Source organism: Drosophila gunungcola, chromosome 3R, assembly GCF_025200985.1.
Source record: "Drosophila gunungcola strain Sukarami chromosome 3R, Dgunungcola_SK_2, whole genome shotgun sequence".
NCBI classification, from domain to species: Eukaryota; Metazoa; Arthropoda; class Insecta; order Diptera; family Drosophilidae; genus Drosophila; species Drosophila gunungcola.
This window is the reverse complement of record NC_069139.1, coordinates 10062719-10090311: the sequence shown is the minus strand read 5'-3', so window position 1 is coordinate 10090311 and position 27593 is coordinate 10062719. Positions and strand designations below refer to the sequence as shown.

The window sequence follows — 27593 nt, the reverse complement described above, 5'->3', positions numbered from 1 at the left end:
AGCAGCTGTTGGATAAATTTGAAATCCATGAATAATGATAACCAATACAAATAACATTTGTTTAAAAGTACACGCGCTTCGCGTCACAGGCAACGTCTAAATGAATTGGTGAAATTAAAATAGAAGAATGTTAAGTAGTGAGTTTGAATGTATCTTGAATTGGTGAAATGGTGCTTCAGTTTTTTAAGGAAGAGCTCTTCATTTTTTTTTATTAAAAATGTTGATAAATTTATAATTGGTTTACCCAAGTTTACTCATAAATGTTATTTGTTATTTGTTTTTCTCTTAAAAACGAATCTTACTGAGTTTTATCATTGTTTTTATGTCTGGTATAATACTCACAACTATACAGCATAAATAATAACGGAATTTCTTATAATCGCTTTTGTTTTTGGGTTTTTCTTCAATAATTGTATTTAAGATTCCGAAAATCTGGGGTACCACAAAAATTTAGCTGTCTACTAAAACTTTACTCACCTTCCAAATTTTAAAATGACATTAACTTATTATATTAAAATCTTATCTTATTATGTTTATTTTGAACAGATTTTGTTAGACTGGAATTTAATTGGAAGAGTTCAATTGAATATCTCCTTGTTTTATGGAAATTTTTGAGCTGTGAAATCACGTAATCAAAATGAAATTCAGGATATATTTAGCGTGCTCTTGCTAAGTTTTATCTGCAAACATACATAAACATCGAGCGTCTTTCGACCCAAGCTAAATAAAATCAAGGAATTTATGACAGTTGATTTGGCCAGAGCGCGTTAGTCATCTCCCAAGACTAAGCAAGCCGCACAAACATATGCTTTTGATTTAAGAGTTTTATGGGTTCTACGATCCCCCGATTTAGCATATTTTATTCGCCACTCATGAGTCAACTGGCGGGGCAACTTGGAATGCGGAATGTACTTGGGGCGACCGCCAGCGATGGCCACAAACGAATCATTTTTGCAGGAGGCACATTTAATTGTGGCCAACAACAGAGAACACCTAAAAAATACAACAAAAAACTGAAAAAAAAACACAAAAGACCACAACCAGTTCTATGAATAGAATAACAACAAAATCAGCTGCGCGTCGAAAGTCACATTTGCGATGAGTTGCAGGGGGTTGTATGGGGGTTGTATGGGGGCAATCGGTGGGTGGTGGTCGGGGAGCCTTATGGTAGCGTCGCCAAAAACCTGCCAAACAGAGTCAAGACTGCAGTCGACGTCTGCGTCTGCGTCAACGTCGACGTCAAGTCAACGTCACATGCAATACCAAAAACACAACATAAAACATGAAGCGAAATAAATATTGAACAAATTATGTATTGAAGACGCGACACACTCGGGGATATCCACTTATACATTTTTTAGTTAAATCCATATTTGAAAAATTTTACATTTAAAAAAAAAATTATTCAATACATAGATTTATTGGCTTTTTAATCCTATGTACTGTATACTTTGTTACTCTTTCAACTTTTAGATTACACTTAATAAATTATCTATGAGAAAACAGTTTTCTGCAGACTTTAAAACTCCATCTTAATACAACGAATTTTAATGACATTTATGTTGATGCAATTTTTGGCTAAAAATTAAAACTTTGTTAAATAATATCAGCATCCTGCTTTCAGATTTTATAACTAACTTGCTAATGATTTTAAACAGGTTTTTTAATGAATAAGATTTCATATACCAACATTAGATTGCATTAACAAATGTAAAGTTTAATTTTAGGCAACCATCCTCGCCTGTCCGATTTATCTGAGAAAATAATAATAAAGAAATTGAGAAATAAGCAACGCGCATTTGGCTGCATAAAAACTTTGAGCAAGGAGGCGCACACAACTCAGTCGAGTTGAGAAATTGTCGCGGCCAGTACGAGTACGAGTACCAAAGAAACCGAAGGCACAGCGCGCAGCTTGTGCAAATATTTTCAAAACGAAAATTTGAAAATTCTGAAATTTGTTTACGAAAGAAAGGAGGGGCTCCCAGTTTGTTTGTGTTGTGTTTTTGAAAAACGTGCTCGCCCCGCCAGGCATTGTGTAGTTAGCGGGCAATCAAGTGATCAGTATTAAGTACCCAGTGAAGTATTACGACTTGAGATCATTCGACAGCAATTCCCATCAACAGAATCCATCGATATGGCGTCCCGAAAAGTGAGTGTATATGGTGCAGGGGGGTAGCCCTTATCTGACCTCTGATTGTTGCATTCACCCACACGATTTTCCATCGCTGGCTTTTATTTACGTTATATTTACGACGAAAATGGAGGACATGTGGTTTTCATTACCTTTTCATAAAAACAAAATATTTGTCAATTTATTTTTAGTCAAACAGGCGGGCCAATTTCGTTCACTTGCGCCTTCGGCGTGTAAATGTGGGGTGTAATTTTAGTTTCAAATAAATTCAAATTAATTAAAATGGAAGTGAAAATTTATTTAGCATTTTATTGGCGGCGCTTTGCGACGCTGATTCACGCGATTCCCCAGCAATGCAAGTGGCGCCTCACGTAGTCGCCATTCGCTTCGTCGCCGTTTTTGGCCCGATTTGCTAAGTTTATTTCCATATAAGGGAATCCTAGCTAGACGAACACACTGTATTTGGGCACCAGTCAAAAGTCGCACTCCCTTGTGGAATGTGATGAAGGACTGGTTTTCTAAATCGTCATACGTTGACTTGTACATGCATCAAGCATTCTCATTGTTTTGGGCTTTTAACATTAGGACATTATTTTTAATATGTGGTCCAAGATGGGTGTTGATAAGTAAGGATATCCTCAAAAAAATCAATTTATTTCTACTTCAAAATATTTATTTTTTGATTAAGATATTAACTTTCCTAAGGTTTGGTTATGCTTTCTACTAAAGCCCAAGATATATTTGCGAACTTAATTGAAGCGTTTACAAAAAGTACTCTCTGCACTGAAAATTATATTAAGTCCCAAAAAAAATATTCTCTTAATCTTTTTTTAGATTTAATCAGACTTACTTTTACATTTTAATTATAAGCAATTCTGTAGACTTAGGGGCGTTTATGTTGCGGGCGTCAAATTTGTGACAAAATAAACAAATCACAGAAGGAAAAGAGTAGCGAACAACTTCATTTTCTCAACTTTGTATCCACAGTGAACTTATCAGAACTTATCTGTTCTATACTTTCCAATTTTGTCTTTTCAAATATTGACCCAAATGCTAATGTTTGCAAATCAAATCTCAAGAAACGAATCAATTGGGCAAACAGTACTAAACATTTACACGCCTATTGTCTAGAAATGTGGCAGCTTAATTTTAAGCAACACACGTCGAATAAATCAAGTTTGGCGGTTTACGACCCATATAAGGGTCATGAGATCTCCCTTGGGGAATGTGGAGAAGGATTCGCAGCCAAAAAACGGCATTACGCAGTCCCCGGGCATCGATCTGCCATCGATCATATGTACATAGCTACTCGCTTTGACTTTGACTCATTTGGCTAAAATAAACGATTCCTAACCATATCGAGAAGGTCGCTGGTTGTCAGCCCCATTTGCTTAGCTCATTCACTTGTCTGGCCGTCGCAGTGCATTTGTGTCTGCCTTTCGTTTTTGCATTTGATCAGGCGGAAAAAGGGGGAGTGGAATTAAAAAGGCATTGCCAAAAGCAATCCACAAAAATGCCAAATATTTACCAGAATTATTTGCTCATCTTTGGTTATGGGTGCGCGAGGGGATCGTGAATCATTTTATTTGCTTTCTGTTTTGGGTTCCCGTTCTGAAAAGGGTCAGGACTTAGAGATACGAGGGTTTGGTCTCTGAAGTTTCAATGTCATCCTTTGTTTTAATTGTGTTCCCGATAAAAATAACATTTATTTTTATACATTACAAAATTCTTGTTTTTAATAAAGCGGACGAAATTAATCGTGCGATTCGATGACATGTTTATTAGTCATTGCTTCCAATACAATCCGAATTACGTTCTCACCAATAAATAACAGTGATGAATAACATTTTCTGAATAGTTAAAACAAGTTAACTAATGTTGATTCATTGGTAGGATCTAGAAATAATTAAAAATTGCGTAAAAATTTTAAAACTTATTTTTTTTTTAAATTTCCTTATTAAGATAAGAAATTTACAAATGTATGCATCTTTATTAGTTGAATTAAACTGTCTATTATTAAACATGATATAAGAACTGTTAACTCAGAGCTGAGATTTCTATATTTTAAATCATGGAATTACTATTTACTATTTATTTGCTGATGAAAACCTCCCTGTGAAAGAGAAATCAACAAAGCAATTTATTAGGTAATAAAGCTAAAAAACTAATTTAATTTATAAAAATCTGTTTTTCTTGTATTTGTTTTTTATTTCTGCAATTAAAATTATTCTTGCAAAACCCAAGTTATATTTTACCGGTAAAAAAAGCTTTATGTCAACGATAAGAAAAAGCGTTAATATTTGATAAGCGCCTTGCAAAGCCTAGTGCATACTTTGGGGCTCAACGAAAAATTCCACAAAGTACTTAAAATTATATTAATAATCAAAAAACAAATATCAAACCTTACGTTCTCACACTGAACTTGAATTCGTAGCTGCTTTTGTAAATAAAACTGGTTTTCTTTTACGCATGAACCTTATGATCAGAGAGCGCTGACTGAGAGAGAACAAAAGAGCGACAAACACTTTTTTGTAAGCAAGAGAGAGCGGTAAACAAACTTGACAGCTGAAAAACAACAACAAAGACCGCTGCAAGAGGGAGTGAGAGAGATAAGCGAGCGATCACGATCAGAGTAGGAACAAGCAAGATGTACAGCCAGCGCGAGCGAGACAGGGAGATGGCAGAGACGGAGAGAGCGAGAGAAAATGCCGGTGCGCGACAAAAAACTTCAACGTTGAAAAATACAAATTTATTTAACGGTGGTACGCGCAAGAGTAACAACGCTGACGGTCCCGGATCGGCAAATATTACACACGGCGGTGAATTAGTGCAAAACGCGAACTATACAAACGGTCAAACGACGCAGGCGACCATATTTCTCAGCCACAACAATAACACTAACCACTACCACAGCAACAATAGTCACGGCAGAAATAACCCGCCAACTTCGCAACAAAATCAGCAAAACGCGTGTGTTTACACAACCAACAATAACAACAGCATCAAACATTCGGAGCAGAATTTTAGCAACTTAAATTTCTACGCCCAACAACCGCTACAACAACAACACTACGACGGTTGCCCTCAACAGGTGTGTGTGTGAGGGAGAGAGAAAGAGATTTCCTGCGGCAGTGTGCGTGTGCCACAGGAGAAATTCCCTATGTCGATCTCTCCAAGAAACTAAAATTAATTGGAAATAGCTTTTGGCAAAAGAAATAATTTTGTCCAGTTGATAAAATCAAAGTATATACATACACAAATACAGTTTTTAACTTTTCTCCGAGAATATTTTTCTTAACATAAAGCTTAAATATATTTTTATTAAATTGAAATATGCTTAAAACCAATTTAAATTCGTTAAGTTTTCTGTTTGGTAAATGTGTAGCGTTTCTAAGAGTTTAACTTTACAGTGTTTTAAAGAATTCTTGAGAACCAATAAATTCGAGGTACTCTAACTTCAAGTGTTTGTTTGCAACGTAAAATTTTGAAAGGAAGTTTTAAACTTTAAAACAATTAATGTATTCAAAAATTTTTAGGTTGAAAAAAGGTTAGAGCCATAATTTCATATTTAATTAAAGTTCTAAATGCTGGACGGATTTCTGAATGGATTCTTAAGAATTGTTGAATTCAAAGAACTCAAATATCATATTTTTCAAATATAATGAATATTAATCATTTTTTGTATTAACTTTTCGGACACAAAAAATACCTGCCACTAGATTTAAATTATGTATGTCAGTTCGACTTCGGTTTACTAAGGCCCCTTTTTTAATTGCTGCAGTTCACATTGCGTTTTGTCGCGGCATTTCGCAATTAATGAAAATGTTAATGAACTTCACACGCTGCGCACTCGAGCACTCCACTCCATCTTCTTTTTCTAGCCATATTCTCTTTTTGGCCTGGCCCAGACTAGACGGGCAACAGAAGGGGCATCGGGGGCCCTAATTCTCTATTTCTGTTGGTTTTTGGGGACGACACGCGAACTCCGTTTTGCTCCCTTGTCCGTCGTCTCCTCTCCTTTCCTCCGCTTTGTGCTCGTGCTTCGCGGTCTGTATACCCTTTTCGGGAACTTTTTGGGCAAGTTGGTAAACAATGAATTAGGCGGAGTTACCTGGGAACTTGTTTCGCCGGTTAAAAGATAAGGGCAGATCTGAGGTTGAAAATATACGGACTTCTTCAACTCGAACCTCTAAAAAATTAATTTGCATTTATATTTCATTATTTCAAAACAAAGCGAACACTATTCATTACCATTTAGTAGATTTATCTGCATTAAAAATATCTTAAGACTATGTCAACTGTAGGGATATCTTTATAAATTATATACAGCCGAACATCCCTAAAACAAATTTACCGAAATTGCTAAATGAACTTTGATCATAAAGTTCTTCGATTTTGAAGATATGTAAGTTCAAACTAAAGCATGTCCCTAAAAAGCGTATTCAAATGTCGCCAGTGTATCTTTGCTTCTTGATTGCCACTTGGCTGTGGGACATGTGTGGAAAGTGGACAGTCCACTTCATTGATACTGAAGTTCTTTTTGGCGGGCCTTAAGAAAACTAAAACAAGTCTTGGCCTAAGCCACACCTTGTGTGATCCAATCGGATCCGCTGCCGTTCGAATCAATTTGCTCCACCGGCTTCAGGAGTGGAGTTGACGGTTTTTAATGGAGATCACTTTTGCATAGTTGCTAAGTGATTTTCGAAGTAAAGACATCCCACACGCAGGCACCCAGACACCCATTCACCAGCACCACAACCACACCCATCCCTAGTAAACCCGGCTAACTTGATCACTGCATAATCGCTAACCCACAGGCGAACGACTACTACCAGCCAAGACAGGAGGGCCAGCCGGCGGAACAGTACGAGGAGAACTTCGACGAGGACATGGAGGCCGAACGCGATCTCGCCGAGGATGCCCAGTGGAAGAAGATCCAACAGAACACCTTCACGCGCTGGGCCAATGAGCATCTGAAGACGATCGATCGGTCGATCAACAACCTGGAGACGGACCTGTCCGACGGCCTCCGACTGATCGCCCTGATCGAGGTTCTGTCCCAGAAGCGAATGCCCAAATACAACAAACGCCCAACATTCCGCAGCCAGAAACTGGAAAACGTCTCGGTGGCCCTGAAATTCCTCCAGGATGAGGGTATCAAAATCGTTAACATTGGTAAGTAACACATATGAGCATATTCTCAGAATTCTCAGATTAACTTGAAGTCCAGAGAGTGGGTTGGGTCTCACATACATATATCTCTAACAGTTTAGCAACCGCACAACTTTATGAATTAATTAGAAGCGCTCGCATCGTTGGCCATCAAAAATGTTTCCATTGCAAATTGCATAATTCGCTCTTTCAATGAGGAGATAAGTCAACTGAAGATGAACCGCCAACGCCGCAAGAGTCTTGGGTTAACACCAGATCCGCAGACCGCTGCATTCCGCACGATCCCATGTGGATCTGTTGTGTTGTATTATTTATTTGAAATTTCTGCCTTTAACGATACGCTTCCAGACTACAAAACAAAATGATGTCATTGCCGCGTTTATTCAAAGCGCCAGCTTCAATGCGAGTTTTACTTTCATTTGTATTTATATGCATAATTCAAGATTGTGTTTAGCAATTTGCAGTACCTGCACAGTACGCAGTCAACAGAGTTGAATACCCTTTAAAATGGGTATATTCGGCTAAGGCTGAATAGTAGAAAGTTTGTCCATACTTTTTTAGGTAATTTGTGTATATGTAAATGTCTAAATCAAACAACTATTCTATCTATGATATTTATTTTTCACACTTTCGGCTATGAATTGGATACAAACAAGAGAGCACCAGCGAAGCGTGGACAATTTGGAAGGTTAATTTCATTAGAGCACTATCGCTTTCAAAGACCATTTCCATTGCCAAATCACGAGCGTAACAGAACCCGATATATCAATGACCAACTAACTGCATCTTGCTAATTTGTTTGATTGAAAATGGAGGGAGCATGTGATACGGCGGCTTTTTGTGACTCATAATTGTGGCCCTAGCTCAAGCCTCAGTCGGTCATTGAAGCATTCAGTCGGTGGATGATTCTCCCGGGTATTACATTTCATTCACAATGTAATCAGTTACCCTGTAGGCTTTTTAATGGCCCCGTGACGTTATTGATAAGAGCGTGTTTATTTGTCAATCTCGCTGGAAATAATTTTAACCATTCAGTAGAGAGTTGCTACGCCATATAAAACAGATAAACAACTTCATTATCTAAATGTTCCAGAAAAAAAGGCAGTTTGTCAATAATTGACAGCTAGGTAAATAATGTTTACAGATATGTTTACATACAACACAAGGGGAGCTGGAGCTGCCTTAAAATGTAGATACTAAAAATGAAAGCCAAACAAAAGTGTTCGTTCACTGAGAGCTAAGTAAATGCAATTTTAAAAAAATTTAAAGCGTATTGCTTTTCGCGTTTTGTTGTTAGTGGTACAATCGTCGGTTTCAGAGGTATTTTTATAGCTATCAGCACTTTCGTTTTCGTGCGATAAAAATATCATCCATTTTGGACTTGGGTTAGCGATAAGACGATTTCATATCTACCCCCGAAATTAGTTTCGTTAAAAATTTAAAATTCAAGATTTAAATTTGTGTTTGCTGAAAAGTTTTTGCAAGGAGAGATGAATTATCTGTTTATTCGGGTTGACTCTTTTTCATCTGCTTAGTCATTAACTAAATTTTGCTTAAATGGCATTATTCACAGGAGTGCAAACATTAATTGCTCGTTTATTTTGGCAAACATTCCCAAAACAGATAACGGAGCCAATTTCGGAAATAATCGTTGAGCAAATTGGAAAATTATAAGCAAAAAATAGTTAATTAATTTAACGAGCCGCACCTCTTCCTATTGTCCAATTTTTGTGGTTTCGACCGACATAAATTGGTACAGTGAAAGCTTCGTGTGAAATTGTGGTTCTCAGTGCTTAGAAACATTGGTAAGCCTGCATTTGGGGTTCCCACTGTATCGCTCAGATCATTTGTGTTCGGTTATTTCCTTCCAAGATGTTTTTTCCTCTTTTGTGCTGTCAATTGAATTAGCGCGAAATTTCGTGGAGTTATGTATGTGTGTGTCGACTTGTGTGCCAAAAACCACGCAGCTGCCGGCTCAAGAGCTTGTCTTCGAATCCAGACCCCCGGCTCCAAGTGGGATTGTAGATTTCCATGGAGCGCCGCTGTTCGTATCTACGAATGTTTGCGCTAAAAAGCCACAAAAACAATAATAAAGTCTCTCGGGCGGTCGCAATAAAATGCAAAAAATAACAAAAACAGCGAAATAAGCAAATAAAAATAACAAAATTAAAAGTACAAAGCAGAGGGAAGAACAATCCTAATACGTGCCGGATAGAGTAGAGATAAAGTCGCTCAGAGTCAACTCCATGACATCATCTGGTTTTGGGGTATCAGGCAAACTTCGCGTTTTGCCTGAAGTCGTGGGGCCGAAAAACTTAACAGCCAGCAGCAGAAAACCTAATGATTCCTATAAAGTCAGGCTCAATTTGTCACAGGCAATTGATTGTTATTGATGACGCCATCATCGCCCAAACATCATTAAAATTATCATCTATGGAGGGTGTTGAAGATTTTTCCAGGCGATGAGTCAAGCACATGAATGCATATTTTACTTAATGGAAGCCCACTTGATGATCCATTTGACCCAATTTCATTTCTGTTGTGTGCTTGTTAATAATTTGTACACATTTTTGTGATTTAACCATGATGTGTTGATCATCATGGTGGCAAGAACTTAATTAAAATGTATAACAATTGAAATGTATGTAGGAGATAGGGGGTTTGGCTCGTCTGCCATTATGGAATTATATTTTTTAGCGCAGCGAGTCGCAATGGTTTCTCTGCACGAGCGTCTGTTCCGTTTCGCAGGCTTTCTTGAACTGCCTTCTTCCTCTCGCTCATTATTCTCTACCTCTCATTGCGCCACGCTCAGTAGGGATTTCGCTCTCCTTCCCCACCGCGCTCTCATTCAAAAGCTTCTCTCTTCCTTATTTCTTTTTAACTTCGTTTATTCAATACACTCAGAGACTTACAAATAATATTTCTTCATTATATTTCAAATTAATCTCCGACATGTACATAGTTCGGGTTTATCTGTATTTTTTATTTTTACAAAATTTCCGTAAAAAAAATGATTGTATAACATTCCTTACGATGTAGTCACAGCTTAAGTTGGTGATTTAAATGCGTAACATCTAATACAGCTTTAGGTTTTATCAGTGCTTTTAAAAAACAAATTAGTTATTAAAGTTGTTTTCGTTCATGCTGACAGCTTCCGGTTCCTAGTTTAATTTGTAAGACCCAGCTTAAGGTGATGAATCAGCCTGAAGTAAGGAAATATGCAGAGCCCACACTGTCAGCTAAATTAACGTTGAATTTCTGCTGAAACGCTCAAAAAATGACACGACCGAACATCAATACTTGCATTGATCACCCAGCACGTACTCACCGGTGTTTTTATAAATCATTTGCAATGGTTCAACATGACGCCATCGATTCGGACACCTCACCGTTGAGCTGTGGCCAACCCTCTGATCCACTGGCTGGAAATAGAAATGATGGCCAATTCCTCGTCACACTCCAAAGGCAATTGTGATAAGATTAAGTTGTTATGAGCATCGTTACCAACTCGATGGAATGGAATGTCGAGATTCCCTGGCCACGACATTCAGTCAATTATTTAAATTAGCAAAAGCCGGCCGTAAGAGATATCGAGAGACCCGGCTCAATTAACCCCAAACAAGTGAAAAATACACAGAAACTTTCAACGCCTGTGACACCACCCGAATGTGGGGCAACCCACATCAGAAATGCGCCCAAAATGGAGCTCTGAGCGGCTTAAAAAGTCAAAGCCAGACAGGCTCCGACTTTCCAAGCAATGTCAACGATTTTTTGCAGCTTAGCCCTGCCCTGGCTCTAATTTAATTAGCCGCGCAACAGTTAGACGTCTGGATGGATGATTGGCCCCAGACCGACCAAACGGAAACTGGTTTTTCCGTTTGGAAAATCTCTTCAGACGCTCCATTGTATCGTGGCCGTTTTTCCGACTCCAACTCGGGGCTCTGGTATGCGCGTGCCGCTCAAAGAACGTGTCTGGTGACCCAAGCCGGTTACCGGTGACTGCAACTGCGACCGGGATTGTGGCCTCGGAATTCGAGCTGCAGCCTCAGCATTCTTGCTATCTGAATGTTAAACACTTTTCTGCCGTTGCACATAACATCATAATAACTTTGGCCGCTGCGAGGCGAGAATCGTTGCACATAAATCATGTCAAGTCATCATTTGACATGGCCAAACGATTGGAGGCTTCTGTAAACGAGTCTGAATCGAGAATTCTGTCTCTGGTTTTTGGGTGGACATATCCGATTGCTGTGGCCAATGACAGCGAAATTATGATAGATTGTGACCGAGAGATCTCAGAACTTTCCAATCGTCGCTATTTCTTTAATTAAACGCTGCCTTCCGCTTCCAAAAAATCAAGTGTTTGTCTCGTTTAAAGATAAGAGAGTACTTTGTCCGCATCATATTCCTATAAACAGATAAACTTATCTTAACCAAGTAAAGGGGTTATCATTGCTGTGTAGTTAATTAGCCAGTGTCTTTGATTCTAAGGGGAGACTTAATTTCGTTGAATAACAAGTGTATATTCTAAAAGCTTGATACATCGTTAGGCCATAAATTTTGTTTTCTACCTTGAAATTCCCAAACAAAGAAAGTACGTCCGATTCATTCAGCCCAACAAATGGTCGATAGTATAAAGTTTTATGTCAAAGTCTGGAATTTGATAAGATTATCATGAAGGAATATGTGTCAGTGAAATTATTATTACTAGTCGAAAAGCTATTAACTTGTAAAAGTATACTAATCCAGTCTTATTGTAGGCTAAAGTGTTATTTATATAGCGGGAAATGAAATTTCTTTCCTTGATTCCAAGAATGCTCGTATTATGTTAACCTCGATCACATTAGTTTGATCATGCACCCATCGGGAACCCAAAGAGTTTCTTTGTGCTTCAAAGATTGGGCTTCCCCTTTTGAAGAACACTCTTTGGAGATGTTTCTTTTCTTGTTCTCCGCGATCTTCACACTTATGCATATGTATGGAGTGCCTGTCTGGTTAATATGCATTACATATTCCTATCGCAGTTATGGCATCTCGTGCTTCTCACCAGGCATTAGCATATTTCTATATAATTTACAGCATATTTTCTCGTTCGCGCTGCCGTGCCAAAAACAAACTTTGGTGTCTTGGAGTTGACGAGCAACCTGTTTGAGCTCCACAACGACATGCAGTTGGAGTGGAGTTTTGGCCAAGACAGTTACCGAAGCTCACCGATTGGCATGCCGACTGCTGCCTAATTAGCCAAATCATTTCTGGCTATTTAGTTTTTCCATGCCGTTTTAATTGCGGCTTTCTTTCGACGCGCGAATGGAGTTGTTGCGGTAGCGTCTTCGTTGTATTTTTCATTAATATGTCAACGGGCTGGGTTTACAGATTGGCAGCTAATCATTTGTCAAGGCACCACTCGACCGTAAAAGTATTTTAAACGTCCAAACGCAGAAATGGCCGGCAATTTGATGGCTTTTAGGAGAGGCCGAGCGGCCAACAAAGCAAAGCCATTTGGCCGTTTGGCCATTTGGTCAACCCATCCAGCCGGTTTCCCTGTCCAGTGGCCGCAAGTGGCCGGCTACTCAAGTAAACAAAGCCAAATTGCAAATTTTTTTGTAGCAAAAAGTGGTTATTGCTGTTGCGGGTGTTGGGCAATAAGTGGCTGGCAAGAGAGCTGGCTCTATCAGCAATCGTTTAACGGCTCGTTGAGCAGGCCAAAAAGCACAAAACGAGCCCGGATTCTAGTAGAAAGCCCTCGCGGTCAAAGACAAAGAAATGTAGAACATCTAGTACGTCAGTGGACGTTGCTGTCTGTCGTCACTTGGCATATTCGGTTACCATCAGTGGCCAAGCACTGTGTTTTCCCCGTGGCAACTTTCCCCCATGATGGAGGCGGAATTCCAATCGCGTCATGGCTCAGTGCATGCCAAATGCATGTGCCGAGGGCCCCGGTGTTGACTAATCGGTGATAGGTAATCAGAACGATCCCCACGCCTTTCACCTTGCGGTGTTACGCTATTAAAGATCCCATTATCATCACAGGTTCAATAAACCCACCAGCGACTATCTCTCTGAATGGCTTTAGCATGACAAAAGACAATCCGTCTAAAGCGCAGGCTATGGCCAAGTTTAAGGTCGACGGCGACAGCGATGGTCCGCTAAACCGGCAAGACCTGTTGATTGCGTGAATAATCAGCCCTGAACTTGACCAGGAGGCAAAGTGGTTGTAACAGTTAGCGGACATCTCTGTCCATAATTGGCAGGTTGTCGAATGGCAACAGGTTTGCAGCAGCCCCATCAAAGTGTTGCCAGTGACAGATGAGGCTGCCTGCAGCCGTTGCAAATTGTCGGTGCAATTAATAGAAACATTAAGTACACACTTCGACTGGTAACGGTGAGCGTTCTGGTTTTTGTGCCACCAAAGCCAACAAAGTAATACAATCTCTGTGTTCTTCTTTTGCCCGCAGACTCCTCGGACATTGTGGACTGTAAGCTGAAACTGATACTGGGCCTGATATGGACGCTGATTCTGCACTACTCGATATCGATGCCCATGTGGGATGGCGAGGACGAGAAGCAGCTCAACGGATCGGGCCACACGCCCAAGCAGCGGTAAGTGACGCCTACCCACATGGATTGGTGGCCAGTACTAAATCACTTTTCCGTTGGCAGCCTGCTGAATTGGATACACGCCAAAATACCCGACTTGCCCATCAATAACTTCACCAACGACTGGACCACGGGCAAGGCGGTGGGCGCCCTCGTCGATGCCTGTGCCCCGGGTCTCTGTCCCGACTGGGAGCTCTGGGACCCCAAGGATGCCGTCCAGAACGCCTCCGAGGCCATGGGCCTGGCCGATGACTGGCTCAATGTGCGCCAGCTGATCAAACCCGAGGAGCTGGTCAATCCCAATGTGGACGAGCAGTCCATGATGACCTATCTGTCGCAGTACCCCAACTCCAAGCTCAAGAGCGGAGCTCCCTTGAGGCCCAAGACGAATCCAAATAGGTGAGTGCATATGCTTTCTCCGTGGAACTTGTCTAACTCAAAAAGTTTCTTAATTAATTCTTTTAACACTCTAAATCTTTACGTACCGTAATTACTTACTATAAATGAAAAATTATTTAATTAAATTATTGTTTCATGGTTCTTTATGGACAACTTACTTTACTTTAGAAAAGATCTTATTTAAAGCTCTAACAAGAGATATAAACATAACGTATATTAAAAAATCTTTCAAGAGATTAGAATTTGACAGTTATTTCTATCTTTGACAGAAAAGATTTGAAAGTTGTTCTGTGGCATGAAGTCTTAGCACATTGAATATGTAATATGGCAGGTTCCAGTTTGAGTTAGAATGGTTCAATTTCATTAGAAGATCTTTGAATCCAGCATTGTTCTTTTCTACCCAACTCTATTCCAAATTCAAGTTGTACTTTTTAGTCAGTCCTTCGTCTGTTTTTCTGGCTAATGCATTTCTCTGGTTCTAATCTACACTATGTCTATCTTTCTTCTATCTCTCTTTCTCCTTTTATATCTTTTTTCTTCGTGTATATTTGAGCAACGTTTTTAATGTATTGGATATTGTTCTTGTTTTCCCTATCCGCTCCGTATACATAATATGTATATATATACTACCAAACCAAACCATGTATATTTATTAAACGCCTCAAAATGCAAAAATCAGCATTCCTCCGCCGCGGTAAGTTTCTTCGGCATGCCTCCACTCGTTCTTTTTCGTTCCGTTCTGTTCTGATCTGTTTTGGCCACCACTTCTTTTTGGCCAGCGTTCTTTTTCGTTTGATTTTCGGTTTTTAATTTATTGACTTCTTATGGCATTTGTGATTTAAATGTTCCAACAGTTTTGGTTACTTTTGTTGCTCTCCGCTTTCCGCGCTAGCCCAGAGCAATCCGTATCTAATGGATACCTCAAAGCCGCTGCTTTCCTGTTTGTATTGTTCTTGTGCTATGCTCGCTGGCGGCTTTTATTGCTCTGTACAATTAGCGCTCACTAAACGCATTCATCTTGGCCGACGCTGATTTAATTTGCCGCTTTGTTAAGCTACCAAGATTTCTGATTAAAAGTTGGGGAACCTCGGGAATTGATTTTTTCCTTAATTTTGGAAGCTTTTTTCCTCTCTCTCTTTATATATTGTGTTAAGAAATTACTGTGGCAATTTTTGTTATATTTTTAATAATTTTCATCTTAGAAAAACATGTAAATAAAACGAATTTAAATTTTTAATCAATTTTTAATATTGCTTATGACTGATAAATCTGTTTATTTACAAAATCCAAAAAGTATGCTTTAGAAAATGTATTTTTGAAACTAGTACTGCAAACAAACGCATTCTGTACGCATTCTAAAGTGGCGCCACCATTAAAAATATTTGATTGCAAGTGATAAATTAATAAATATTTTATATCAATTTATTATGTTTTGTTATATTTAAATACTGTAGTTCTTTTGCAAATATTTCAATTAGACTGCAAAGCCTTGTAATTAACTGCTGAGTTGTCTGTGATTCCAATGTTAGTCCATAGTATCAAAATTGGCTTTGTAGATTTCTCTTCGTTTTTTTTAAATATTGAAGAATATACCTAATCCTAATATAAAATTCCACAGAGTGCGCGCCTATGGTCCCGGTATTGAACCCATTGGTCCTGTGGTAGGAGCCCCAGCCAATTTCACCGTTGAAACCTTCTCCGCCGGCAAGGGTAAGTATTTAGTGTTTTACTTAGGGAAAAACCCATTTAAACTATTCGATCTGTAGGTTCTGTGGATGTGGACATCGAGGGACCCAACGGGGAGATCGAGAAGGCTGATGTGCGCTTCAACAATGACAAGAACCTCACGTACACTGTTTCGTATATTCCCAAGGCCGAGGGATCGCACAAGGTGGCCGTTAAGTTCTCCGGTCGCGATATTCCCAAGTCGCCGTTCCCCGTGAAGGTGGAAGGTCATGCTGGTGACGCCTCCAAGGTAAAGGTTACGGGTCCCGGAATCCAGCCCAGCGGCGTGACTATCAAGAAGCCCACCTTCTTCGACATCCTAGCCAAGGATGCGGGCCGCGGCGTGCCCGAGGTGATCATCATCGATCCGGCTAACCACAAGACTTCCGTGGCGGCCAAGGTGCGTCAATTGGAGAACGATACGTGGCGCTGCGAGTACGTGACCGCCCTGCAGGGACTGCATTCGGTGAATGTCTTCTATGCCGGCACTCCCATCCCAAACAGTCCGTTCCCGGTGAAGGTGGCTCCGCTGTCGGATGCGCGTAAGGTGCGCGCCTCCGGCCGTGGACTCCAGGCCACGGGCATTCGTGTCGGTGACGATGCCGACTTCAAGATCCACACCGAGGGAGCCGGCGAGGGTGAGCCAGAGGTACGCGTCATTGGTCCGGGCGGCATGAACCAGAACGTCATGCAGTCGAAGGTGGATGGCAATACGTACGAGTGCCACTACTATCCCACCAAGGAGGGTCGCTACGTGATCATGGTGACCTTTGCCGGCCAGGAAGTGCCCAAATCGCCGTTCGAGGTGAAGGTGGGCCCCAAGAAGGAGTCCTCGATTGTGGCCTACGGACCCGGACTGAGCAGCGGCGTCATTGGCTACCCGGCCGCCTTTGTGGTGGAGACCAATGGCGAGACTGGAGCCCTCGGGTTCACCGTGGCCGGTCCCTCGCAGGCCGAGATCGAGTGCCACGACAATGGCGATGGCTCTGCACTGGTGAAGTATCATCCCACCGCTGTGGGCGAGTACGCCGTGCACATTCTGTGCGACAACGAGGACATCCCCAAGTCGCCGTTCATCGCCCAGATCCTCCCGCGCACCGATTTCCATCCGGAGCTGGTCAAGGCCAGTGGTCCGGGACTGGAGAAGAACGGCGTGACCATCAACCAGCCGACCAGTTTCACTGTAGACCCCAGCAAGGCGGGCAATGCCCCGCTGGACGTTGTCGTCCAGGATGTGTACGGCACCAAGTTGCCCGTGGAGCTGAAGAACAACCCGGATGGCACCAAGAAGGTCACTTATACCCCCACTTCTGGAGTTCCCCACACCGTCGAAGGTTGGTCTACGCTTATTTGCCTTCTTTGTTTTTACTTATATTAACAATAATAACCGAACTTTAGTTAATTATGGCGGTGTTTCCACGCCCAACTCGCCACATCGCGTTTACGTCGGAGTTCCGGTTGATGCGGCCAAAGTACAGGCCTTTGGACCCTGGCTGCAGCCCGGAGTGCGTCCCAATGTGGCCACCCACTTCAATGTCGATGCCCGTGAGGCCGGCGATGCCGAGCTGAAGGTAAAGGTCGTCCACGAAGAGTCCAAGGTCGAGGTGCCGTGCCGCATCATTGACAACGAGGACAACACCTACTCGGTGGAAGTGATTCCACCCTCCAAAGGTGCCTACACCACCACGATGACTTATGGCGGTCAGCGAGTTCCCCTGGGACAGAAGGTCGTCGTGGAGCAGACGGTGGATGTGTCCAAGATCAAGGTGGACGGACTCGAGCCCAGTAAGTATCCGTAGATTAGACAGCAGATTTATGTTATATAGAAGTGCCCATCTTGAGTGCGTCATGGTCTAAGTCCAAGTCATCATTTCGTTCACCCAAAACAAAAGCCGCGCCCCTGAACAGTTTGCAGCAGTTCCGGATCATCACCCATGGCCTGCCCAAGGCGGATCTGGCGGTGACCATCACCAGTCCGTCGGGCAATCGCGTGAAGGCGCACATCATACCCACGGCGGAGGGTTTCCTGGTCAACTTCACGCCCACGCAACTGGGCGAGTACCTGCTGAGCATCTGCTTCGGCGGCACGCCGATCACCCCGCGACCCTTCCGGCTGCAGTGCCTCACGGGCAGCGATTCGAACAAGGTACAGGCCTTCGGACCCGGCCTCGAGCGTGGAATTGTTGGCCAGCCGGCGGAGTTTATGATTGACACACGTGGCGCCGGCCAGGGTGGATTGGGTGTGACGGTGGAGGGCCCGTGCGAAGCGGCCATCAATTGCCGGGACAATGGAGACGCTACCTGCAACGTGGCCTACTTGCCCACCGAAGCGGGCGACTACACCGTCAACATAACATTCAACGAGCGCCACATCAACGGCTCGCCCTTCCAGCCACTGATCGTTCCGGTACCCAATCTCAAGAACACCCGCGTCAGTGGCATCGGCATACAGCCGCATGGTAGGAGGACTTCCAGTTGCCAATTGCCAGTTGACCGTTGCCAGTTCCGAGTGTTCCTGCTGCCGTACAGCTCTAATCCACTGCGCTCTACTCACCACCTGACCAAGGTTGCTTGCTGCAATCGCCTCGCCACTCCTTTTTATTGTTGTGATGTCCCCTTTGTTTGTTTGAATTGAGCTAAACCATAAACTACTAATCGCCTCTGAAGTAATATTTTTCGAAGCATTATGAATAATCTCTTCAGTATCCGAATTATGTGGATACACCAAGTTTGAAATCGCCAGGTCAAATTGAAATAACTTGGATGTTTTATATACCTTAATGCCCAATTATTAATGGAGATAATTATTTACTTTAAAAACCTTATACCTAGGTAAATAATTTCCCAATACCATTACTTTTAAATGCATCGTAATCTTGTTGATGTTGTGCCTTGATGTTTCAAAGTTTCCCAAATAATTGGCTCTTACTAATTGTTTATTTTCCCCCTAGGTGTGATCATGAACGCGGCCACGGACTTCATGGTGGACATGAGCAAGGTGGGCAGCAACATTGACTCTGGCAAGCTGTCCTGCGCCATCTTCGATCCCATGGGCCACGTGCTGCCCAGCAAAATTGTGCAGGGCCCCACAGACGACATATTCCGCATCATGTACACGCCCTTCGAGGCTGGACGTCACACCATTGAGCTGATGTACGACAACATACCGGTGCCGGGATCGCCGTTCGTGGTGAATGTGAAGAGTGGCTGCGATCCGACACGCTGCAGGGCATATGGACCGGGTCTGGAGAAGGGTCTGACCAATCAGAAGAACAAGTTCACGGTGGAGACCAAGGGTGCGGGCAACGGAGGACTTTCGCTGGCCATCGAGGGTCCATCGGAGGCGAAGATGACCTGCACGGACAATCGCGACGGTAGCTGCGATGTGGACTATCTGGCCACCGACCCGGGAGAGTATGACATTACCATTCGGTTTGCCGACAAGCACATACCCGGCTCTCCGTTCCGCGTGGTCGTCGAGGAGACGGTGGACCCCAGCAAGGTGAAGGTGTACGGGCCGGGCATCGAGCACGGCCAGGTGCGCGAGAGCGTGCCCACGTACTTCAACGTGGATGTGGGCGAGGCTGGTCCTGGCCGCATCGCCGTCAAGCTGACCAACTCCGAGGGCATACCCGTGGACAATCTGCGCGTGGAAGACAAGGGCAATTGCATTTACGCGGTACACTATGTGCCGCCCAAGGCGGGATCCGTGCTCACCTGCCAGGTGAAGTTCTCCGAGGTGGAGGTGCCATGCAGGTGGGTGGCCAATTAACTACTAGTTACTTTCTAGTTTAAACTCTATAAAAATCCATTTTTCTTGCAGTCCATTTGTGATGACCGTTTTCCCCAAGTCGGAGCCCACCAAGGTGAAGGTGAAGGGTGTCAATGAGAAGAAGAAAACACCCGCCTCTCTGCCTGCCGAGTTTGAAATTGACACGAAACAGGCTGGCCAGGCGGACATCAATGTGGCCATCAAGAACCCCAAGGGCAAGCCAATGCAGCCGCGCCTGGAGGAAGTGTCCACCGGAACGTATGTGGTTTCGTTCGTGCCCGACGAATGCGGCACCTACCAGTGCAGCATCAAGTACGGCGACAAGGAGATCGAGGGCTCGCCCTTCAAACTCGAAGCATTCCCCACCGGCGAGGCGAAGAAGTGCAAGCTGGTGGAGCAGGCGCCCAAGATCCAGACATCGGGCAGTCAGTCGCACCTGAAGGTGGATGCCCGTGAGGCAGGCGATGGAGCGGTAACCTGCAAGATCACCAACAAGGCGGGCAGGTAAAACTCTTGATTTGGGGTGTGTAATACATGTTTAATCATTACCCCAATTTCGCCAGCGAAATTGTGGACATTGATGTGATCGAAAAGGATGGTTTCTTCGACATTCTGTATGCTCTGAACGATCCCGGGGACTATGACATCAATGTGAAGTTCGGTGGCAAGGACATCCCCAACGGCAGCTTCTCCATCAAGGTAGCCTGAACTACATTTTCTATCGAAACTCTCTCTCGACTTAACCAAACCAAACCAAAAACAGACACAGCCAAATCTAGTCTAGTCACAAATGGGAATTGTTGGAAATTAGCAATTATTTTAAAGTTTATCTATACTTAAACGTTTCTCTAGTCATTTAAGCCAGGTTGAAGCCGTTTAGAGGTCAGCCGCATCTACATTATATTCTAGTCAAGTCCATTGTCATTGTTTTGTTTTTGTGTGTTTCGTGCGTCCCCTCAAATTGTTTTCAAATTTTTGTGTAAATTTTTCATTGGGCTTCCCCGAACGGAAAAACACGCAAACAATTTTCACATACGAATTAAGAGTGCTCAGCAAGAAGAAACAAAAGAATACGATTTAAGTGCAACATTGTAAAACATGACAACAAAAAATAATAAAAAAAAAAAAAAAATTAAACAAAAGAAAGAACTTTTGGATTGCCCATCAAACAAGCTCAAAAATCTCTTACGAAAATTTTAAAATTAATTGCATGAAAATTATTTCGTTCTCAAAATTATTTCCGCTATGCTACACTGCCAATTGCGCTTTGTTTTACATTATGCATTTAATGAACAATTATTCTTAATGCTTCTATGTTTGTAAGCTAGCCAGCCCTAGTCTATGTAAGTTGTTTGTGTGTGTTTCTGTATTTGATTTAAGACTGATCCGGACGCACTTACGCAACAAAAACCAAAACGACAACTCGAAAACCCAGAACTACACAACTGGTCGCACTCACTTGACGCTTAAGCACAAATTTACCAAAAAAAAAACAAAAAAAAAATGTTAATTAATCACAGAATAATTGCTAATTTAACAACAATTTTCCTAACCCACGTAGAGCCTTTACTTTGCACTTGCCTAATTGTTTTCTTTCAGCGGGAAGGAGGTGGTTTGTCCTGTAAGTAGAATGGCGAAATCCTTCACGTGTGCCGCCTGCGCTGACAACCTGAAAAATGAAGTCTCATAAATATTGGGCTACAATCATGCGACCTGACAGCACAAGAACAATGTTTCTAAGAGTCGGGGACTTCGGGCATAGTGCCCAAAATAAAATACTTTTTCTCGAGTGGTTGAGTGCTCGATTCGTGAACCCAAGATTAATTGAGTTGTCTGTTGTTTTCGCACAAAATTTATGTTTAACAGATTTGCACAATTAGCTGGCTACAAAATTAATTTTATCCGCATTTCTCAATTTTTAAAGGGAGACTTTGTTTCCGACCAGAGCAACTTCATTATTTGGACTGTCAAATTGTCTACGTGATTTGCCGCCCATAAAAAGATACATAAATGTTTTTGAGGCTTTTTCTCAACCACATTCGCTATTAAAGAATAATATCTTTTACTAGTTTCGTTTGCCAGGAACATTTAAATTGTTATATTTAACTGCACATTAGGCTTCATAAAAATATTAATTACTGAGACACGGCAAAATTTAATGTATACAATTTTGTGAAAAACATTTCTTATTCATAAGTAAGATTTATTGTGAAGGTTAATATGTCTTTAAATTGATGTTGATATTCATTAAAACACGTTTCTTGTGCCAGAAAATATTTAATTGTAATATTAAAATGCAAAATACTGCAGAGACCCAGAAAAACTTAATGTTCACACTTTGAATTTAAGTTGTTACTTTTTAAAATGTAGAGTCTTGTGAGAAAAGAGTAATTGATATAAAGCCAAACATTAGTTGTATTGTATAGGTGAATGATTCTTTTAAAACGGCTTTAATGATTCCAAAAAAAATGTGTTTATAAAGGTTTTTTAGAACAGACAAGCAAACAATTTTGAAACATCTCACATATTTGTGGACATCTTTGTTGGTACAGGGTGCTCTGTAGGACTTAAAATTAGATTTTATTGCGACGAAATCACCCTAAAGACTCCTCCATCTACGCCACTGCAGTGTATAGTGGCAACAAAATGATATCGGGGCGGGGCGGGGCGGTGCGGTGGTGACATCCCACGCTGAATCAGCATGTTCTATTCGCTGTTTTTGTAATAGTTGCTCTAGTCGGCCGTTGATGCTTTCGGCAGGTTGCAACAAAATCAAGTATACGCCGCCTGGCACGACGACTGCATATGAAAATGAATTTGTATTGCCAGCAGCGGGGCCAGCGCACAAAATTCGCAAGTAATTAAAATAGGAAAATGAAATTATGTATAATGAAAATGGCGCAAAGTGTGTTGTGCTGATTTCTGCTGCCAACGCCAGTGGAAGCGCCATAAAGTGTGGCTAGAAGAAGACCGGATTCCCGACACTAGTGGCTGCAGCTAGCTAGCCGATCTAGTCTAGTCTTAGTCATAGATTGTCCTGTACTGGTCGTTGTCGTGATCGTGTCGCAGCGGTAACTGGAAGTTGAAACTAACTCGGTGCGCAACATTGCCATCTTTTGATGGCCAAGATGGATTTCCCGTCAATGGGCCAACACATATAGTGTATATAGTATACGGATTCAGATGCTGAGGAGGAGCCACATCTGTCGCCCGCTGGCAATTCGATTTTGCTTGCTGGTCTATTGATTGGCCGTGCATTGGCGTACTTCTTATTAATAGCTCAAATATTTTATAGCGATTTGTATCTTTGACTTTTTCGATTTGGCCACGGATACGAAATGATTTCGATATGTACAACGTCGTATATAAATATAATTATTTGCTTATGTAACAGCTGCAATTGTGGAAATTCTTTTGCACAATCGTGCCCGCGTCAATCAATTCCACTTCCTCTCCAATAATTTCAGTCGTGTATTGTTGGCTTCCATAGTTTCGCACTTTCAAGTTCCCCATATCACTCACTACGTCCAGTTTTAATAATAAGCAGATCCCTCTATAGATGCGATAGTTCTTCAATATTCACAAGTGCAAAGTAAATGGGCCCGAAGAGTTATAACCCATTTCGGGCATTGTTCTCATTCTCCAGACTGCCATGCTAATGATCTATTGGCTGCTGGTTTGAGTGTGTGTTTGTTTGATTTCTTTCAAAAATTCCATCGAAACAACTTTCGGCATTCTTAATTTTCAATTTTATTTTCATTGACCTCAGGCTGTCGAAAGCATCGAACAATACTCGCATAGTGAATATATCGAGGAGCACACGACCAAAGTGGTGCAGCAAACAACGCAGGTGAGTTGGTTTCGGAATGAACACTTAAAGTACCAGATATTAATAAGAGTAAAGCCATAATACTAAGGAATTTTATTTGATACAAAACTGCACATTCACAAATGTATTTCTATAAAAGGACACACAATTTTGTAGATTTAATGAAAAAACGTTGATTATATTTAACAAATTAAGTGAGTAGTGGAGGTTTTAAGTAATTATTTATTGTAGCTAATTACTATTAATACTTAGTTAATTTTTTAAATATTGTCAAAATTCAAACTAAGAACAATAAACAAAGTTAAATTTAGTCCGTCAGATCAACTGCATTGTACAAAATTTATGCCATAAATCGTTAAATGTTTTAAAGTATGTTTACTAAGTAAAAACTTAATTAAGTTCATAATTTATATACAATTTTAAATAGCTTTTAACTTTTTACTTTATTTACAAAAATTATATTGGTTTCGGCGGTGCCAAATTAAACATAATAGCAACGAACTAAACATCGAACTAAACATTTCCAGAGCGAGCTCGTCAACGGAAAATCTGAGGTCACTTATCGCAGTGTAGCATTTGAGAAATTACCTCTACCCACGACAGGCGGCAACGTAACAGGTATGTACAACCCAAATTCACTATAAACATTAACAATAAATAAAATAAAGCGTCACAGCAAAGTTAATCATTTGCGAAAACATACACCTAGCCGAGCATAGCCATGCGTTTAATTAAATCGCAATGTAAAATAGTTTATTTAATCTAGAAAATATTTATGCGCCATTAAGGCGGGGCCAAGCATGTATTTCATATCTGCCAGAATCTAGCGCAGATGGGGAAAATATAAATATCATAGGTGGTCTATTGTCAGACGCAAATAATCGCGTGTCGTAGATCTCTGAAATGAATACAGAAATATAAATACTCAACTATACATTTGCGATGCGGCGCATTTGGACGGGACACGGACACCATGGACAAGTGGCAACGCACCCAAAATTTCGGGTTGGGGAAAATGGACGGACGACGGGCGAGTGACGGCTTATCAGGCTAAACGCTGACAGGCGACAACTTAATTAGACAATACATACAGTTCTGGGCGGTCTCTAGTATTTTGGCTGCATTTCGCGGCTATTTTTCATGGTGTGCTTGCCTTTCCTTTGTTTCCCATTCCGACACGTTCATTGACTTGGCCACTTGTGGGAAACTCGTGGGAAAGTAATTGGGTATTCAATTATGTGGAGGCCTGGTAATTACCCACATTTATTTGGCCATTTTTGGACGGACGAGCGATTTACGAGTTGCAAAACGCTGCACCGCAATTTAATGAACATTTTCAACAACATGATTAATGAGGTTTCCACCCTCGGCATGCAAATCAATGAACAGCATTTGCACTTTCCTCTCCGTGCAAATATTTGTTCGATTTTTCACGCTTCCATGCAATTTTCAAGCAGTTTCGCCTCTTTGGACGGATGAGGAGGACGAACTGGGGGGCAGTGGGTACGGGTCCTCCTGATCATCATTAAGATCACAGGCCGCGCCACGTTTCATTTGGTGGTTTCTTCTGGACCACGCCTCGCCTTGTGGGTTTTGGTTTTCTATGTCGCGCTCCATTTGCTTTGAAGATGGTTTATTGTAAATGATTCGTTTTGGCCAAATGACATAGATTTGTTGCGCATTTGTTGCGTTGATTTTTCATTGCCCGTCAAATGAAAGGGGCAAAATAAATATAATTATAATAACAGCTAACGATCGATTCGCCTTCTATGAAATTACAACGTTTTTATTGGCTGGAAAAGCGTTATTCGAGAAAAACTAATAATAAATCACACATTTGTTTTCGCAAGGGTATGTAGATTTTGATTAGTCAATAATCGCTGCCAAGTACTCGTCTGAAAGATCAACAAAATGTTGATTGATTTTGGCCAATTGCTCAGTTGTTGTTAGCCAGCTAGCTGGCCATTTGCAATTTCAAATTGATTTCGCATTGCCAAAAGCTATTACATAAGTATTGAATAAAAGCGTGCGGCTCATCGAATGGAATGTTTTCCACTCTAACGATTAATACGACATAATACGGATATAGAAACGAAATGATTAACACATTTTCGGCATACCAACAAGACTATATTTGTATTCTATGGGTTTTATGGCCGAATCGCTGCTTTCACGCCAATAAAATAAAATATCGAATTGTCTATATGTTTGTTCGTTTTATTTTTAAACGCTTCCCGCGCCGGTTTAATGCTAAAATATTAATAAATTCTATGTCGTCCGAGCTGCAATAAGTAATAAATTTGATTTATTATTATTGATGATATTCACATCCAAATATACCATATACCTATGGTTTTGACCCGAAGTCCCCCTTTTTGCACCTTTCGAGTTCGAAACATTCGAAATGGCGACTGTTAAACCAATACCAACACCATGATCGAGCAGAAATGTATGCTAATACTTGTATATGATATATATATATATATATAGATTCGGGCGCATAGCAAATATTTCCAATTTTCTATCTTTTTATCTTTCATATGTCGTTCATTGGTCCGATCTCTCCTTATAGCATAGCAGTCGGCCATATTTTCGAAAATCCCCGACTATATTGGAGTGTGTGTGTGTGTGTGTGTGTGTGTGTGAGGTGCTGCGCTGCTGCTGCGCTGCTGGTGCGCTGCTTTTGGGCCACGGCAGCAGACGCATCTTGGTGGTAGGAACCGAACCGATGTGCTTTTATATTTTGGCCTTAATTTCGATTTGGAACTGTCGATGTTCACTTGAAATCGGGACGTGGAGACGCGTGGACCTACAAACCGTCGCTGGCAATCAAAGAAAAAAAAACAAACCGTTCTCAGCCGAAAGACACAACTAATTTAAGCAAATAATCCAAGTGCATAGCAATCGATTGTCAGGACTCTCTAGTAGCCAGTGCAGGACATTCGCTCAAAGAGCCTCCGAGATCGTATAGATTTTATTGTAAATACCATTATATAACCTTTCTATACTCGATTGCCCAAGTGTGAGTGTCCAAATCAATTAATTTCCATTCCGAATAATTTCGAATATCTCAGTCTTTTTGGCTTTGGCCAGCAAGGATATGTGATGCAGTTAATGCGAAAATTTAGTCATTGATTTGAAATTTTCTCACATATCCTTGCTGTTTGCTTTGCGAGGAGTGGTATTGTTTCGTTGTTAAATTAAATTGTTATAAATTTTAAGTGTCTTTTTTTGCAAAACCAATCGCGTACTCTCTGTCTGTTGCGAACCAAAAATCGAATTACGGGAAAATGCACTTCAGTTGGTTGACGGAGAAACCGCCCACGCCGCTAGCCACCTGGGCCGATCACTCGTACTTCTTCCGTCCGCAATACTATAAGGTCACCGTATCCGAGCGCGATCATCCGGAGCGGACGCACGTGTACTTCAATGAGACGATAATACCGGAAAACCAAGGACTAAATGGTTCAGATTTTATGCCAGTGAATTTCAAATCATCGTTTTCAATTGTTACGCATCAAGGTAAATTGTGCATTCTGGAGGGCCCGAAAGGGTGCCCACTTTTTATTCTTGACGCTTTGCCAAACGAAATGACGTCCAAAATGTCACATGCAGCCACCGAATAATCCTGACTAAAACCCCAAGAATTTCTCATTTGTGTTAATGACAAAACTGACACCAAATTCACATTCAGATTCGCATTCGCATTTGTATTCACAATTTTCAATTCAACTCAAAGCGCGGTCAAGCGCCAGGCGGGCCCACACAGAAAGCACTTGCGAACTGGGCAAAGAATTTTGAATTATTACCCAAAATTCGTCCCCCGGCCCCATAGGCATTTGTCTGCAAATTATATTCTATGATTTATTATCAGAATATGCAACAAAGCGTAAAATTCGTTTGGCTTCTTCCACATGCAATTTCTCAATGGTTGCGTACTAGGCACCGAGATGATAGTTTACACTGAT

General features: G+C 41.5%; 1 protein-coding gene across 16 annotated transcripts in view; it reads left to right on the top strand.

The window, feature by feature from the left end:
* Positions 1–1857: 1857 nt before the first annotated feature.
* Positions 1858–27593, top strand: part of LOC128252267 (filamin-A) — a 32620-nt gene continuing 6884 nt past the window's right edge. The window contains exons 1-14 of one of the 16 annotated variants that reach the window (XM_052979864.1): positions 1858–2149; positions 6949–7306; positions 13759–13903; positions 13964–14299; positions 14979–14993; positions 15918–16009; positions 16066–17358; positions 17423–17809; positions 17917–18483; positions 18976–19780; positions 19848–20300; positions 20360–20495; positions 23566–23646; positions 24120–24243. In XM_052979864.1, coding sequence (XP_052835824.1) covers positions 2135–2149; positions 6949–7306; positions 13759–13903; positions 13964–14299; positions 14979–14993; positions 15918–16009; positions 16066–17358; positions 17423–17809; positions 17917–18483; positions 18976–19780; positions 19848–20300; positions 20360–20495; positions 23566–23646; positions 24120–24243 — 4807 coding nt within the window. In that variant the 5' untranslated portion in view covers positions 1858–2134. Of the gene's footprint in view, positions 2150–4639; positions 5223–6948; positions 7307–13758; positions 13904–13963; positions 14300–14978; positions 14994–15917; positions 16010–16065; positions 17359–17422; positions 17810–17916; positions 18484–18975; positions 19781–19847; positions 20301–20359; positions 20496–22813; positions 22893–23565; positions 23647–24119; positions 24244–26386; positions 26648–26847; positions 27148–27593 lie in introns of those variants that run through there. The other 15 variants (XM_052979862.1, XM_052979860.1, XM_052979865.1 and 12 more) reach the window with 15 other exon arrangements.